General features: G+C 42.3%; 1 protein-coding gene across 2 annotated transcripts in view; it reads left to right on the forward strand.

The window, feature by feature from the left end:
- Nucleotides 1-12,547, forward strand: part of SLC30A8 (solute carrier family 30 member 8) — a 32,848-nt gene that overhangs the window by 17,345 nt on the left and 2,956 nt on the right. For both annotated transcript variants that reach the window (XM_066372495.1, XM_066372496.1), the window contains exons 4-6: nucleotides 1,355-1,508; nucleotides 5,224-5,374; nucleotides 7,400-7,505. In XM_066372495.1, coding sequence (XP_066228592.1) covers nucleotides 1,355-1,508; nucleotides 5,224-5,374; nucleotides 7,400-7,505 — 411 coding nt within the window. The remainder of the gene's footprint in view (nucleotides 1-1,354; nucleotides 1,509-5,223; nucleotides 5,375-7,399; nucleotides 7,506-12,547) is intronic.

The raw sequence follows: 12,547 nt of genomic DNA on the forward strand, positions 1-12,547 counted from the left end.
CTGCATGTGCCCGACTGGGATCCACCCAGCATGCCCACCAGGGGGCGATGCTCTGCCCATCTGGGGCGTTGCTCTTTTGCGACCAGAGCCATTCTAGTGCCTGAGGCAGAGGCCATGGAGCCATCCTCAGCGCCTGGGCCAACTTTGCTCCAATGGAGCCTCAGCTGCGGGAGGGTAAGAGAGAGACAGAGAGGAAGGAGAGGGGGAGGGGTGGAGAAGCAGATGGGTGCTACTCTTGTGTGCCCTGGCCGGGAATCGAACCCAGGACTCCTGCATCCCAGGCCGATGAAGAGCCAGATTTTTAATTTTACTTAATTTCAGTGTTAACAGCCACAGCTGATTGATGGCTCCTGTTTCAGGCAGTACCATTACAGACATAGAGGTGGAAATCAACCGGAACGTCAAACGTGGAATTTCATGGGTAACTTGTTTAGGAAGAAGCTCAGTATAAAAAGTGAATTTACTTAAAGAGAATGTTAAGTGTCTGATGAGGCAGGTGGCTTGTGGGTTTGCCAAAAACTCATGGCAATTGCATGCAAGGGACTCGAGTTGGGGAAATACTAGTCCCACAATGGGAAACAGACACAGTGCTCTGCTTTAAACGGGAGAGGTCCAAGTTGTGGAATGTGCTCATAGAATGTTTCTAGACCCTTGTCAGCTTTTAGGATCCATCTACAATGTTGAGTTACAGGTCAGGGTGAGGTGTTCAGGAACTCTTACGGGAGAAAACGTACTTGACTCAGTGGGCAGATTGAACACTATTTGTCTTTAAATATTAATGTAAATGTCTGCATGCTGATGTTTCTTTTCCTTACTGTCGCTTTTAAAATGCAGTTAGAGTGTTGCTGTACCTCTGAGCTTACCTTCGTGTTTACGGTATGTTGGGGTTGGCAAATGAAACTCATTTTTCAACTACCCCCTGAAGCCCTCCCATAGAAGATACTGGCACTGACACGTTGTAAACGTTTTATGGCAAAATTAAGAGTTTCTAAATACCATTTACCTTTTGCGTCTCATTATTTCATCTCCTAATAAGTTTCAATCATTTTAGCACCTGCTTAAATGAAAATCCCCAAGGAAAAGAGCAAGGGTAGGCAGCAATTAATATGCTTTCAAAATTTGCTGAAAATTACTAAGTAACATGGAGCATAATGAACTCAGATGCTGGTGTTTTATCAATGTGACATAAACACACCTTGTCTCAGTGCTAAAATGCTTGCAAACTTTTTGCTTTGTGAATCATGGTGAACTCGTTTGAAGCCTCTTTTTCTTGGCGGGGGGGGGGGGGAGAGGAAGGAACATTCATGTCTTATCAATTCTTTCTGTATGGATGTCTGTGTGCTTACATCCTCAGAGATCCTGGGTGGCTTGCTGTCCGTCCTCTGCGTCTGGGCAGTGACTGGTGTGTTGGTGTACCTGGCATGTGAGCGCCTGCTGTACCAGGATTACCAGATCCAGGCAACCATAATGATCATCGTTTCGGGCTGCGCGGTGATAGCCAACATTCTGTAAGTCCCCACGGCTGCCCATGAAGTCAGTCCTTAACCCTGTCTGGACATAGATGTGTGTTTGTTTGTTTGTTGTTGTTATTTTTTGTTTTTGTTTCATTCTTCCACTTGTGAGGATGGTAGAGACCTGACAGTGTGTTCAAAAGGCTCTGTGATCAAAAATAAGGTAAGTTGTGCTAGTTTAAGTGTTTTTATATTGGCTTCTAATAACTACTATTTTGAATGTCTTTAATGTGTCAAGAACTGTGCTAAGATCTTTTGATCTACATTATCAAGCTTACTGCTCACAACATTAGAAAACTGAATCTCAGCGAGGTTAAATAAATTGCCAGTGAGGTGTTGTAGAGCCAGGATTTGAATCTAGACCCACCATACTCAGAATCGAGTCCTGGCTGTTCGTCGCGCTCCTGTGTACTGATGGTTCCATATGAAGTGTCACTTACCCCTAGTCAGCTTTCATTACAGGGACACATTGTGGGTTCCCAGAGACCTAGGTTGGAAGGAATCTTACATTTTATTTACTTCAGTCCCCTTTCTACTTTTGAATTCTCTTTTGTAACATCTTCATAAACCGTTCATTAGTTTCATATATTTTAATAGAATAACAGAATTTATTTTTTATATAAGCCCTCTGTCTTATCTTTGCCTTGTTTTGGCTACACAAAAATTCTTCCTTAAGCTGTGTTAGCTAAATTCTCTTTTTATTTTCTACTGGTCCACTCTCTTAACCAGGTAGTCTTAAATCATTCTCAGGGGACACGTGATCATGTCCTACCGAACGTGTGATCATTGCCATATTGGCCTGCTCTTCCTCCAATGAATGACTTGGTTGCTTATGACAAGGGGGTTTTGAGACAATGGCTTTGATCCTTCTGGTCCATTTTCACCTTCCTGTTTGACAATCTGATTCTGGCCAACCCTATTTAAAACAGTATCTATCTGTCTGCCTATCATCTATAGTAGAGAGAATAATAGCTCCTCAAAAATTTTCACATTTTAATGCTTGGTACTTCTAACTGTGTTAACTTACATGGTAAAAGGAATTTTTTAAATGTGATTAAGTTAAGGATGGATTATGACATGGGGAGATTATCCTGGATTATCCAGTAACTACAAAGGTCCTTATAAAAGGGAAGTGTAAGGTCAGAGAGGAGAGAAGATGGAGGAAGGGACCTAGAGTGAAGGGGTGTAAGTGACAGATAGAAGCTAGAAAAGGTCAGAAAATGTGTTCTGGGAATGCAGTCTTGCACACTCACTTGAGGTTTCTGACCTCCAGAACTATAGATACCTTAACAAATTTATATTGGTTTAAGCTAGAAAGGTTTGTGCTCATTTGTTACAGCAGCAACAGAAAACTCACACACTGTCCGTGCATCATCTATTTGTCTATCTTGCAATGCCATGGGATACACACTTTGCTGTGGGTTTATTCATGAAAGCGAAGAAGACAGTGATTGCAGAGTGGCATCATACACAGTGTTCTTAAGGAGAGGGCACGGTGGCATCTCTGGAATTAGAGGGAAACCCGAGCATGCGCCCTCTGGAAAAGCTCCTCGGGCCGTTCTCACACCCTTCCGTTGTGCCTGCCTCTCTTCCTCACCTCTCTGTTTGCAAACCATTGCTCAGAATCTCTGAGCTAAACAATTAGAAGAGTGGTATTTCATTTGCTGTCACTGACTAGATCCCTATTTCCACCCAGTTATATTGAAAATGTGTTTCACGTGGGACTGGGAAGATCAGTGTGAATCTGTCGCCACTGGGAGACAAATAAGCCAGAGCCCATGTCCTGCCGAGTGTGGGTCAATAGCATCATCTTTGCGTAGGAGAACAGTATGTCCACAAGGCAGCAGGAAGAAGAAAAATATTAATAATTTCCAGTCATATGTCTCATAGGTTGTGTCGATGCTACATGAAAAAGAAGGATTCTCCTAGCTAACTACCCCATAAATCTGGACACTTGATGATTGAGGTTGACTTTCCAAACAGATACCATCCACATTTTTTTTTTTACTACAATTGCTTCTGAACTTAGACCTTAATTTAAAGGTGCTCAGAAAGACAAGGGAATTGGAAAGCATTGACTTCCTTGTGCAAGCGGGTAGTTATTCGTGGATAAGGATATTGAGTGGCTATAATGTTTTCTCCCAGAACTGGGCTTACAGGATTCAAGTGCAGCTAGAGGCTGTGTTGTCTGAATAGAGATATCAGAACCATAATTTGAGAATAAGTCTATTCCTTGGGGACTCAAAATCAGGACAGGAAGTTGTAATAGAGATTGCAAAGGGATTGCAGGATGAAAATTATTGACAGAGCCTTAGGGCTAGTGCATGTTTAATTTTCTCTGCTTGAAACATTTCCTTCCCTCCTGGCTTATTTAATGCTAACCTTTCAAATCCAGCTCAACTGCTTTGTCTTGCATACTAAATCAGGCTCCCTTGTTTGACAAGCACCAGTTCTTAGTAGATTTTTAGTTAGAATTTCCCATGTATATGTGTGTGTCTTTTTAAATTCTCTGAATCTCCCCCCCCCCCCAATGGGGAGGGACCATGTCTGTGTTCACTCACCTTTATGCTCCAACATTTAACAGTACCTGACATCCATGGGTCCTTAGATAAGGTTTGTTTGTTTGCTTTGTAATAAAATGAGGGAGAGAATGAATGACAATGTGATCACCACACAGGGCAGTCTTAGAAAGAGAGTTTATTAACTGCCAGCATAGGCTGTCTGAAGAACCTTAAAAGTTAACTCCTGAGGGTGAATTTCTGCCCAAATGCTGACATTCTAAAAAGTATACATTATGTAAGAATCAGATCTTGGTGGAGAGCTATCAGTTCACTTTATGATGACGGCTTGAGATTTAACAGACACTTTACTGAAAATGGGGGTACATGACACTAAGCCATAATTTTTTAAACCTTTGTTACAAAACGTACAGAAAACGTTTCTTGGCAAAATACTCCTTATTAGCCGTTGGTAAAAATGTTCTCATTTTACCTTTGGTCTAATACCTTTTGAAGTTGTAGATAAATAGAATCAGGTACATAATGTATAACAGCTACTACTTAACTCTTTAATTTGGATAGGAAATGTTAAGTTTTATAATTATATATATATTTGTAATGTTTTAATATAATTCTATCTCTGGATTAATAGCTACATATACATAAGCCCAGATTGCTTATCATTGGCCATTGGTAAATTATTCAAATTTCAAATTCTCATGTAAGTAAAGAAAATTCAGTAAAATGAAAGATATTAAAAATCTAACCCTGATGAATTCCACTACTTATTTTGTTTTTTCCCTTTTTGTATTTGAAACCAGTACATTTAATTAGGCTCCCACCGAAGCTTAACTCTAAGCCCAGATGGGTGCCAGACATTCAGTAGGCTCTCAATAAATGGTATTTCCCCTCCTCCTGGTCAGATACTCGGCTTTCATCTAAGAGGTGAGGCTCTCTGGTCTTAATGTGAAGCAGTAGCATTAGGTAGATGGAAGGGAAACTGAAGCAACTCCTCATTGTCCTTGTGCAAAAAATTTAGGATGCTATTGGATCCACTTGTGTTCCAAATTAGTCCAAAATCGTATATCTTAAAAACTAATATCTCAATTAGCTGCCAATTTGGATAATTATGTTACTGTCAATTCTTTCACTGTGCTGCATGGGTTTTTAAGGGTTAATTGCATGTGTGCTGAGAACACTGTGCTCTCTTTCAGACTAAGTGTGATTTTGCACCAGCCACACCCTGGCCACAATCACAAAGCGGTGCAAGTTAATGCCAGCGTCAGAGCGGCTTTCGTGCACGCCCTCGGGGACCTGTTTCAGAGCCTCAGTGTGTTAACCAGCGCACTTATTATCTACTTCAGGGTGAGTGTGTTTGATTTCTCTCGCTGCTGTAGTGATTTTATAGATCAAGTAGTATAAAAATGCATCCTCCAATATAAATTTAAATGAGGGTAACAGGCTATGTTTGCCTAAACAAACTATTGTGCAAGTGTTAACCAAACAAACATTCAAAGCCTGAAACCTTAGATTTCCAAATTCCTAAGAATTCTTTCATTTTTTTTTCTAATTGAGAGGCAGGGAGGCAGACAGACAGACTCTCACATGCACCTTGACCGGGATCCACCCAGCAAGCCCCTACAGGGTGATGCTCTGCCCATCTGGTGCCACTGCTCCATTGCTCAGCAAACAGGCTATTTTTAGTGCCTGAGGTAAGGCCATGGAGCCATCCTCCGCACTCAAGGCCAACTTGCTCAATCTTTTGAGCCATGGCTATGGGAGAAGAAGAGAGGGGGGAGAGAGAGAGAGAAAGAAGAGGGGTGCAGAAGCAGATGTCACTTCTCTTGTGTATGCTGACTGGGAATTGAACCCAGGACTTCCACGTGCTGGGCTGATACTCTACTGCTGGGCCAACTGGCCAGGGCCCCTGAAAACTATTTCTTTAAGTGAAGTGCTTCTAGTCTTCCAAAAAAGTAGTTATTTTTTTTCCATGGGGTCATTATGGACCATAATGGAACTATAAATACCTTAGGGACTTTGGGTTATAAGCACCAGAAAAAATCTCTTGCTCACTTAAGAAAAAAAAAAAGTATCGACTGAAATTTATTAGCTGTATTCTCAAATGGAAATCAAGATACAAATAAGGGCAACTTTCAGTCTGTAGATTTCTCAAACTATCCAACTTCTGTCCCAGACACTGAAATGGATGTGATTCAACCAATTTTTTTTCATGTCATTTCGCTGAAGATTCTTATTTCTGAAAAAGGGAGTCTAAGTGACCTAGCTTGGGTTCTGTACCTGCTGCTTGGCTGGGGGAGGATAGATCACCTGAATGACTGTCCTACCAATATCACCCATGGTGGGGGAGAGGGAACTTCTGTCCAAAAAGTCAGGGTGTTAATGAGAAGTGGGAATGGATCTGGGTGGGCCTGAGACCCTCAGGAAATAGGCACTGCAGATCTCTATTCAGTAATACAGAGAACTAATAGGGGTGAGTTAGAATGGAGGTAGGGGATAATGGAAGAGAAGATCATTTATCTCTGTTCATATCATGATGGCCAATTAGCAGGGATGCCACATGGTTTTTACTAAAAAAAAAAAAGTGAAAACAAATTACAAAGACATATCTGAATTCAGTTGAACAAATGTTCACTGAAAACTTTAAGGCAAAATAATTCAAAACTGGGTTAGTGGAATTTTAGAGTATGCTTATAAAGGTTAGGTTTCTGCCACGTTTCTTAGAGATAATGAGGCAGAGACTTTTCTGTGACACGGAACTGCATCAGAGGCAGAACAGCAGGTGCTTCACCCTGAGGCTAAGGGCCCTGGTGATGAGAGAGGCCAGAACGAGGCCTCCGCCTGTACTCTGAGGACCGCGTCAAAGATGCCTGCTTCCAGTATGTATGTGTTACACTTGTGTGGGAAAAAAAAAGCAGACTAACCCCAGTCTGCCAAGCAACCTCCAGTTGTCCTTTGGTCACATGCAACCTCTGAGCAGATGACATGCTTTCTTCTCATCGTGATTAAGGCTGAAAAGTCATTGAGAATTGTGCAAATCAGTTTGTCACATACTCTATACCTCTGTTAATTTCTGAGATGTTAAATCAGGTGTTTTGAGAAAACTCTCAAGGACATCTTTCCCTTTGCTTCTTAAAATATGGGAGAGCATGTCTTGTAGTCTCTCTTCTTCTGCCACTCAGGAGTTTAAAGCTTAAAAGAAGGATTGAGTGTTCAGAAAGTGTCGCCTCTGAGTTGGATGTCAAGTGTCGTGGTGGTGAAAGGGGGATGGAGAGAGAAGGAAGCAGGGTGCTTCCTCACTTTGCTAACCAGACTCAGACTTTCTGCAGAGGAGGCACAAATCCAGTTAACCCAAGTCCCTGTGTTTTCTAGCCAGACTATAAAGTGGCCGACCCAGTCTGCACGTTCGTCTTTTCCGTCCTGGTTTTGGCCAGCACCGTCACTATCTTAAAGGACTTCTCCACCTTACTCATGCAAGGTAGGAGTGATTTGATTATTATTTCTGGGATCCTTGTGTCTTCTTCCCTGTGACCACAAAGGGTCATGGCCTCCAGGCACGCCCACTGTTAATACGCATCATACAGAACATTTAAACATGAGAAGGGATTTTGGGGAAAACAAATATGATTTTCTTTCATATGGTAAGAAATAAAAAATATTGCCTTCTATTTTTCCTCTGTCAATGGTCAAATGATATGGCTCAGTGTAAAAATAAGATACAAGCACTAAAGGTCGACGTGGGGGAAGTTATTGCAAAGATATTAGTTTATTCCTAAGTGTATGGAAAAGACCCTAGAAAGATTGCAAAAATCTGTCCTGCAGGCAGCATGGTAACTGTTCTGAAGAATTTGCCTAGAACCCTGTTAAAGGGAGCTGGCAGTTCTCCAACTTTAGTGGCATCAGAATCACTTGGAGAGTTTGTTAAAACACAGACTGCTGGGCCCAGCTCCCTCGTGCATGAGGCAGTAGGTCTGGGGCGGGGCCCAAGAATTTGAATTTCTAACCTGATCCTCATGCTGCTGGTCTGGGGACCACACTTTGGAAACCACTGGGCCAGGCTTTACATACCACTCAGGAGATTCCTACAGGAGGTTACTGGGAAGAGCATTTGGAAAATTCAGTTGGGACCAGAAGTTTGCATTGTATCAAACATTCGAATGATGGAAAATACCCGGATAATGGCTGATGGCTTCCTTTTTGTCCAGCGCATTTTGGTATACAGTGGACAAAGTCTCCGAGGGCAGTTGCCTTCAAAAAGCTCACACTTCTTAGTGTCCACTGCTAAGGCCACATTTAAGGGACCTGTTCTCAGTGGGCACAACACTTGTCAGCAGATGACAGTGTTGACAATAGTGAAACAAAATGGAGTCAAAAGTCACTAAGTAACAAGCAGACTTCCTCTCCCTGGAGGCGACAGTATTTGGTTTGTCAAGCCCCGAGGGTGTCCAATGCCTTTCCTGAGGGCCAAGTGTTGAGCTGTTGTTGCCCTTCTGGAACGTACTGACTTAAAGGGGGATGAAGGACACACTGACCCACAATCTGAGCTGACTGCATGCCGCTCTCCCTCCCTCTCGGTACAGATCGTCTCTGGTGATTATCTTTCTTATGTTATTTAAAGACAGGGCAGCTAATTATTGAAAATGTCAGATAACTCCTATCTGATAGATGCTTAATATTTAAAGTAGGTTTTCAAATTAGGTGAGCATAAAAGGATACTTATCTTTGGTAAAATTTTTAAATAATATGGAAAGGTAGAAAATGAATTTTAAAAGTTTTCTCATTGTTCTACCTTTGAATTCTCAGTCCCATTCACCAAGGGTAAGGCCTACTAAGCTGACATATATCTTTCAAATTATAACTATGCATTCATGTGCATATAAACTTGGAGGGTTTGTTAACATGTGTGTATGTATAGTGTGTGCACATATGTATTTTTTTAAGCAAATAGGATTCTGGATTGACTGTTGTTCTCACTTGGAGACCTTTTCATAGTGGTGCATACATAGAAACACCCCCCATTCTTTCACATAGCTACAAAATAGTCCACTGTATGCCTGTGCTTGCTTATTGATGGACATTACAATGGTATAATTACCAGTCTTTGTACATATATAGTTTTAGCACTTGCATATCTGTGCCATGGTTCCTAGAAATATTATTTGTGTTTCAAAAGTTCTGTGCATTTTAAAACTTGACAGATACTGCCATTTCTACCAGAGATACTGTATCCACTTCTTTTTGGCCAACAGAATAGGATAGTGCCCATTTTTTCCCCACATATTTGCTATCATTGGGTGTTATCCAATGACTGATTCCTTTCTAATCTCACAGGTGAAATATTTTATCTTATTGACTTGATATGCAATTCTTTAATTGAGTGATTTTTCTCCATATATTTATTAATCTGGGAAATTATTTTTTAGACACCAATTTAAATGTTTTCCTGGATGCATCAACATTTTTGGAGGCTCTCCCTCAGGGAAAAAGGAAGGTTTTCTTTAATGTGATGGTGCATTGAGGTCAGGGCAAGAAGGGTAGAACTGTTTGGTGGGTTGTTGGTTTCACAGAGATAGGTAGATAAAGAAACCACTATTGGGTGGGGATAGACCTGTTCACCAGGACTTACTGGACTGAATGGTCTATGCATGATTATTAATATAATGTTCTATTATCATGTCATTAATATGTACTTGCTTATTATTTATGGTGCATGTAACACATCCTTGTGCCCATCAACATTATTTCACAGTGTAAAATAGGTCACAGAGGACTTGTGGTCTCTATGAATGCAATGAGATAAATGAGGCAAGAGAGACACAGGGTAATGGGATCATGACTTCATCACAAGGGTCCTAGATGAATGATAGCAGGTCTTCCAAGAGTCAAATGAAACTCCAGAGATGACCTCCTAGGTAGGCATAATAGTCAACATTGGGTGGCATACCCAGAGTCCAGCATTTGCATAACAGTTCACTTTTGGAGCATTAACGTCAGACTCTGACATCCCACTTATCTCTGTGGCCTCAGTAATGGTGTTTGACCTCTCTGTCTCCCGATTTCCTCTCCTCCTGTTACCTAGGAATTGCAACACTGATAGCTACCTCTCAAAGTTCCCGTAAATATTAAAATAAGATCATCACTATAAATGAAGTGCTTAACACAAACCTTGACCTCTGGTAGGTTCTCAATAAAGGTATGCTAAAATTGTTATTACTACAATATAACAACTTCACTTATGACTCCATACGCATTCGATGGCTAATCTGAGCGAGAAGCTCCTTTAATTTGTTTCTTGAGTCCTGAGCTTTGTGAAGCTCATTCAGTAAAAGTATATAATGACCAGCTTTTTGTTACCTCTGAGAAACCATATGAAGTAGACTAAACTGAACTCAAACTGTAGAGAATTTTAAAATAGCTCTAAGGAGAAAATCCCCATAAGCAAGGTTCTTAAATCCTGATAAAGAAGGGTTTAAGGGTGCCCTATTTTTTTTTTTAATGTGAATGCTTCTTCACTAACTTCTCATGACCATCTGGGAAGCTTTTTTTGTGTGTTACAGAGACAGAGAGAGGGACAGATAGGGACAGGCAGACAGGAAGGGAGAGAGATGAGAAGCATCAATTCTTTGTTCTGGCACCTTAGGTATTCATTAATTGCTTTCTCATGTGTGCCTTGACCAGGGAGCTACAGCAGACCCCTTGCTCAAGCCAGTGAGTCTACGCTCAAGCCAGTGACCTCAGGGTTTTGAACCTGGATCCTCTGCATCCCAGTCTGACACTCTATCCACTGTGCCACCATCTGGTCAGGCTGGGAAGCTTTTTAAGAATACTTATGCCCAGGCCCCACACCCAGAGATTCTGCTCTAAATGGCTGGGGTGGGGACTGGCTTTGGTGTTTTATAACATGTAGCCAAGACTGAGAACTACTGCAAAGTAGAAACACTTTCCTGTGGCTTATAAATATTCATACAACGGTTCTCAACCTTGACTGTGTGTCAGAGTTATCAAATGAGCTATGAAAATTCTGACGCTGGTTCTTAACCCCAGAGACTCTGATTTCATTGTTCTTGGGTGGGTGTAACGCGGTCATCAGGATTTTTTAAATCTCTGCCGGTGATACTAATGTGCCTCTGAGCTTGGGAGCCACTCTAGAAGTGTGTAGATTTCAGAGCCTCATCCATAGAATTTTTCTTTAAAGAGGATAAGAAAGCAACCAAAACACAGGTAACCCACGCACCAGGTTTTAGTGTGGTGTGTATATGATGGAAGGACAGGCTACAAGGTGGTCAGCCATAGAAACCTTTTCGACAGCATTCTCTTTGGATCATCTTCAGTTAACAGGCATTTACCTAGTTCCTCTAATGGCCTTTCCCATTGTTGTGCTGGTTGAGTTTATTTATTTTAAAAAACTCTTATATTGGGCCCTGGCCGGTTGGCTCAGCGGTAGAGCGTCGGCCTGGCGTGCGGGGGACCTGGGTTCAATTCCCGGCCAGGGCACATAGGAGAAGCGCCCATTTGCTTCTCCACCCCCCCCCCCTTCCTCTCTGTCTCTCTCTTCCCCTCCCGCAACCAAGGCTCCATTGGAGCAAAGATGGCCCGGGCGCTGGGGATGGCTCCTTGGCCTCTGCCCCAGGCGCTAGAGTGGCTCTGGTCGGGGCAGAGCGACGCCCCGGAGGGGCAGAGCATCGCCCCCTGGTGGGCAGAGCGTCGCCCCTGGTGGGCGTGCCGGGTGGATCCCGGTCGGGCGCATGCGGGAGTCTGTCTGACTGTCTCTCCCCGTTCCCAGCTTCAGAAAATTAAAAAAAAACAAAACTCTTATATTGAACTAACATCTTTTACAATTCTAACCAACCATTGGCTCCTCTGGGAGCTAGCCGAAGCAAGCCACCTCACACTTTCACACCCTCCAGTCTTCTATGTGACAATCTTTGCATTGTTTGCAGAAAAGCGATTCTCCTTCTGTTAGCCTGCCCTTCTCCGGGACAGGGACACCCAGTTCCTTCAGCCCCAGAGAAGAGCTGATGGACTGCCCGCCAGACCCCCACCTGCCTGTGTGCTCCACGCTGTCCCTTTAGAGGCAAGGATGACCGTCAAGCTGTTCCATTCTGTGACCTGAACATTAAACACTAACTATTGTGCCAAAATTAATCATGTTTTGTAATTATTTTAATTGAATTTATTAGGGTGCCATTTGTTAATAAAATTATATAGGCTTCAGGTGGACAGTTCTATAATACATTGTCTGTACATTGTGTTCTGTGTTTATCACTCCAAGTCGTCTCCTTCCATCTCCCTTTATCCCCTCTTTCTCCTCTCCTACCTCCCTCACCCCCTTTCCCTGTGGTAACCACCATTCTTTTGTCTGTGTCTATGAGTTTTGTGTCTTTTTTGCTGAATGCCTTAATTCCTTTACCATTGTTCACTGAGAGCCCCACACCCCTCCCCCCGACAGCTGTCAGTCTGTTCTCTGTCTCTATGAGTCTGATTCTATTTTGTTTGTTAGTTTATTATAAGTTTACAAAC

The sequence above is a fragment of the Saccopteryx leptura genome, chromosome 3 (genome assembly GCF_036850995.1).
Source record: "Saccopteryx leptura isolate mSacLep1 chromosome 3, mSacLep1_pri_phased_curated, whole genome shotgun sequence".
Classification (NCBI taxonomy): Eukaryota; Metazoa; Chordata; class Mammalia; order Chiroptera; family Emballonuridae; genus Saccopteryx; species Saccopteryx leptura.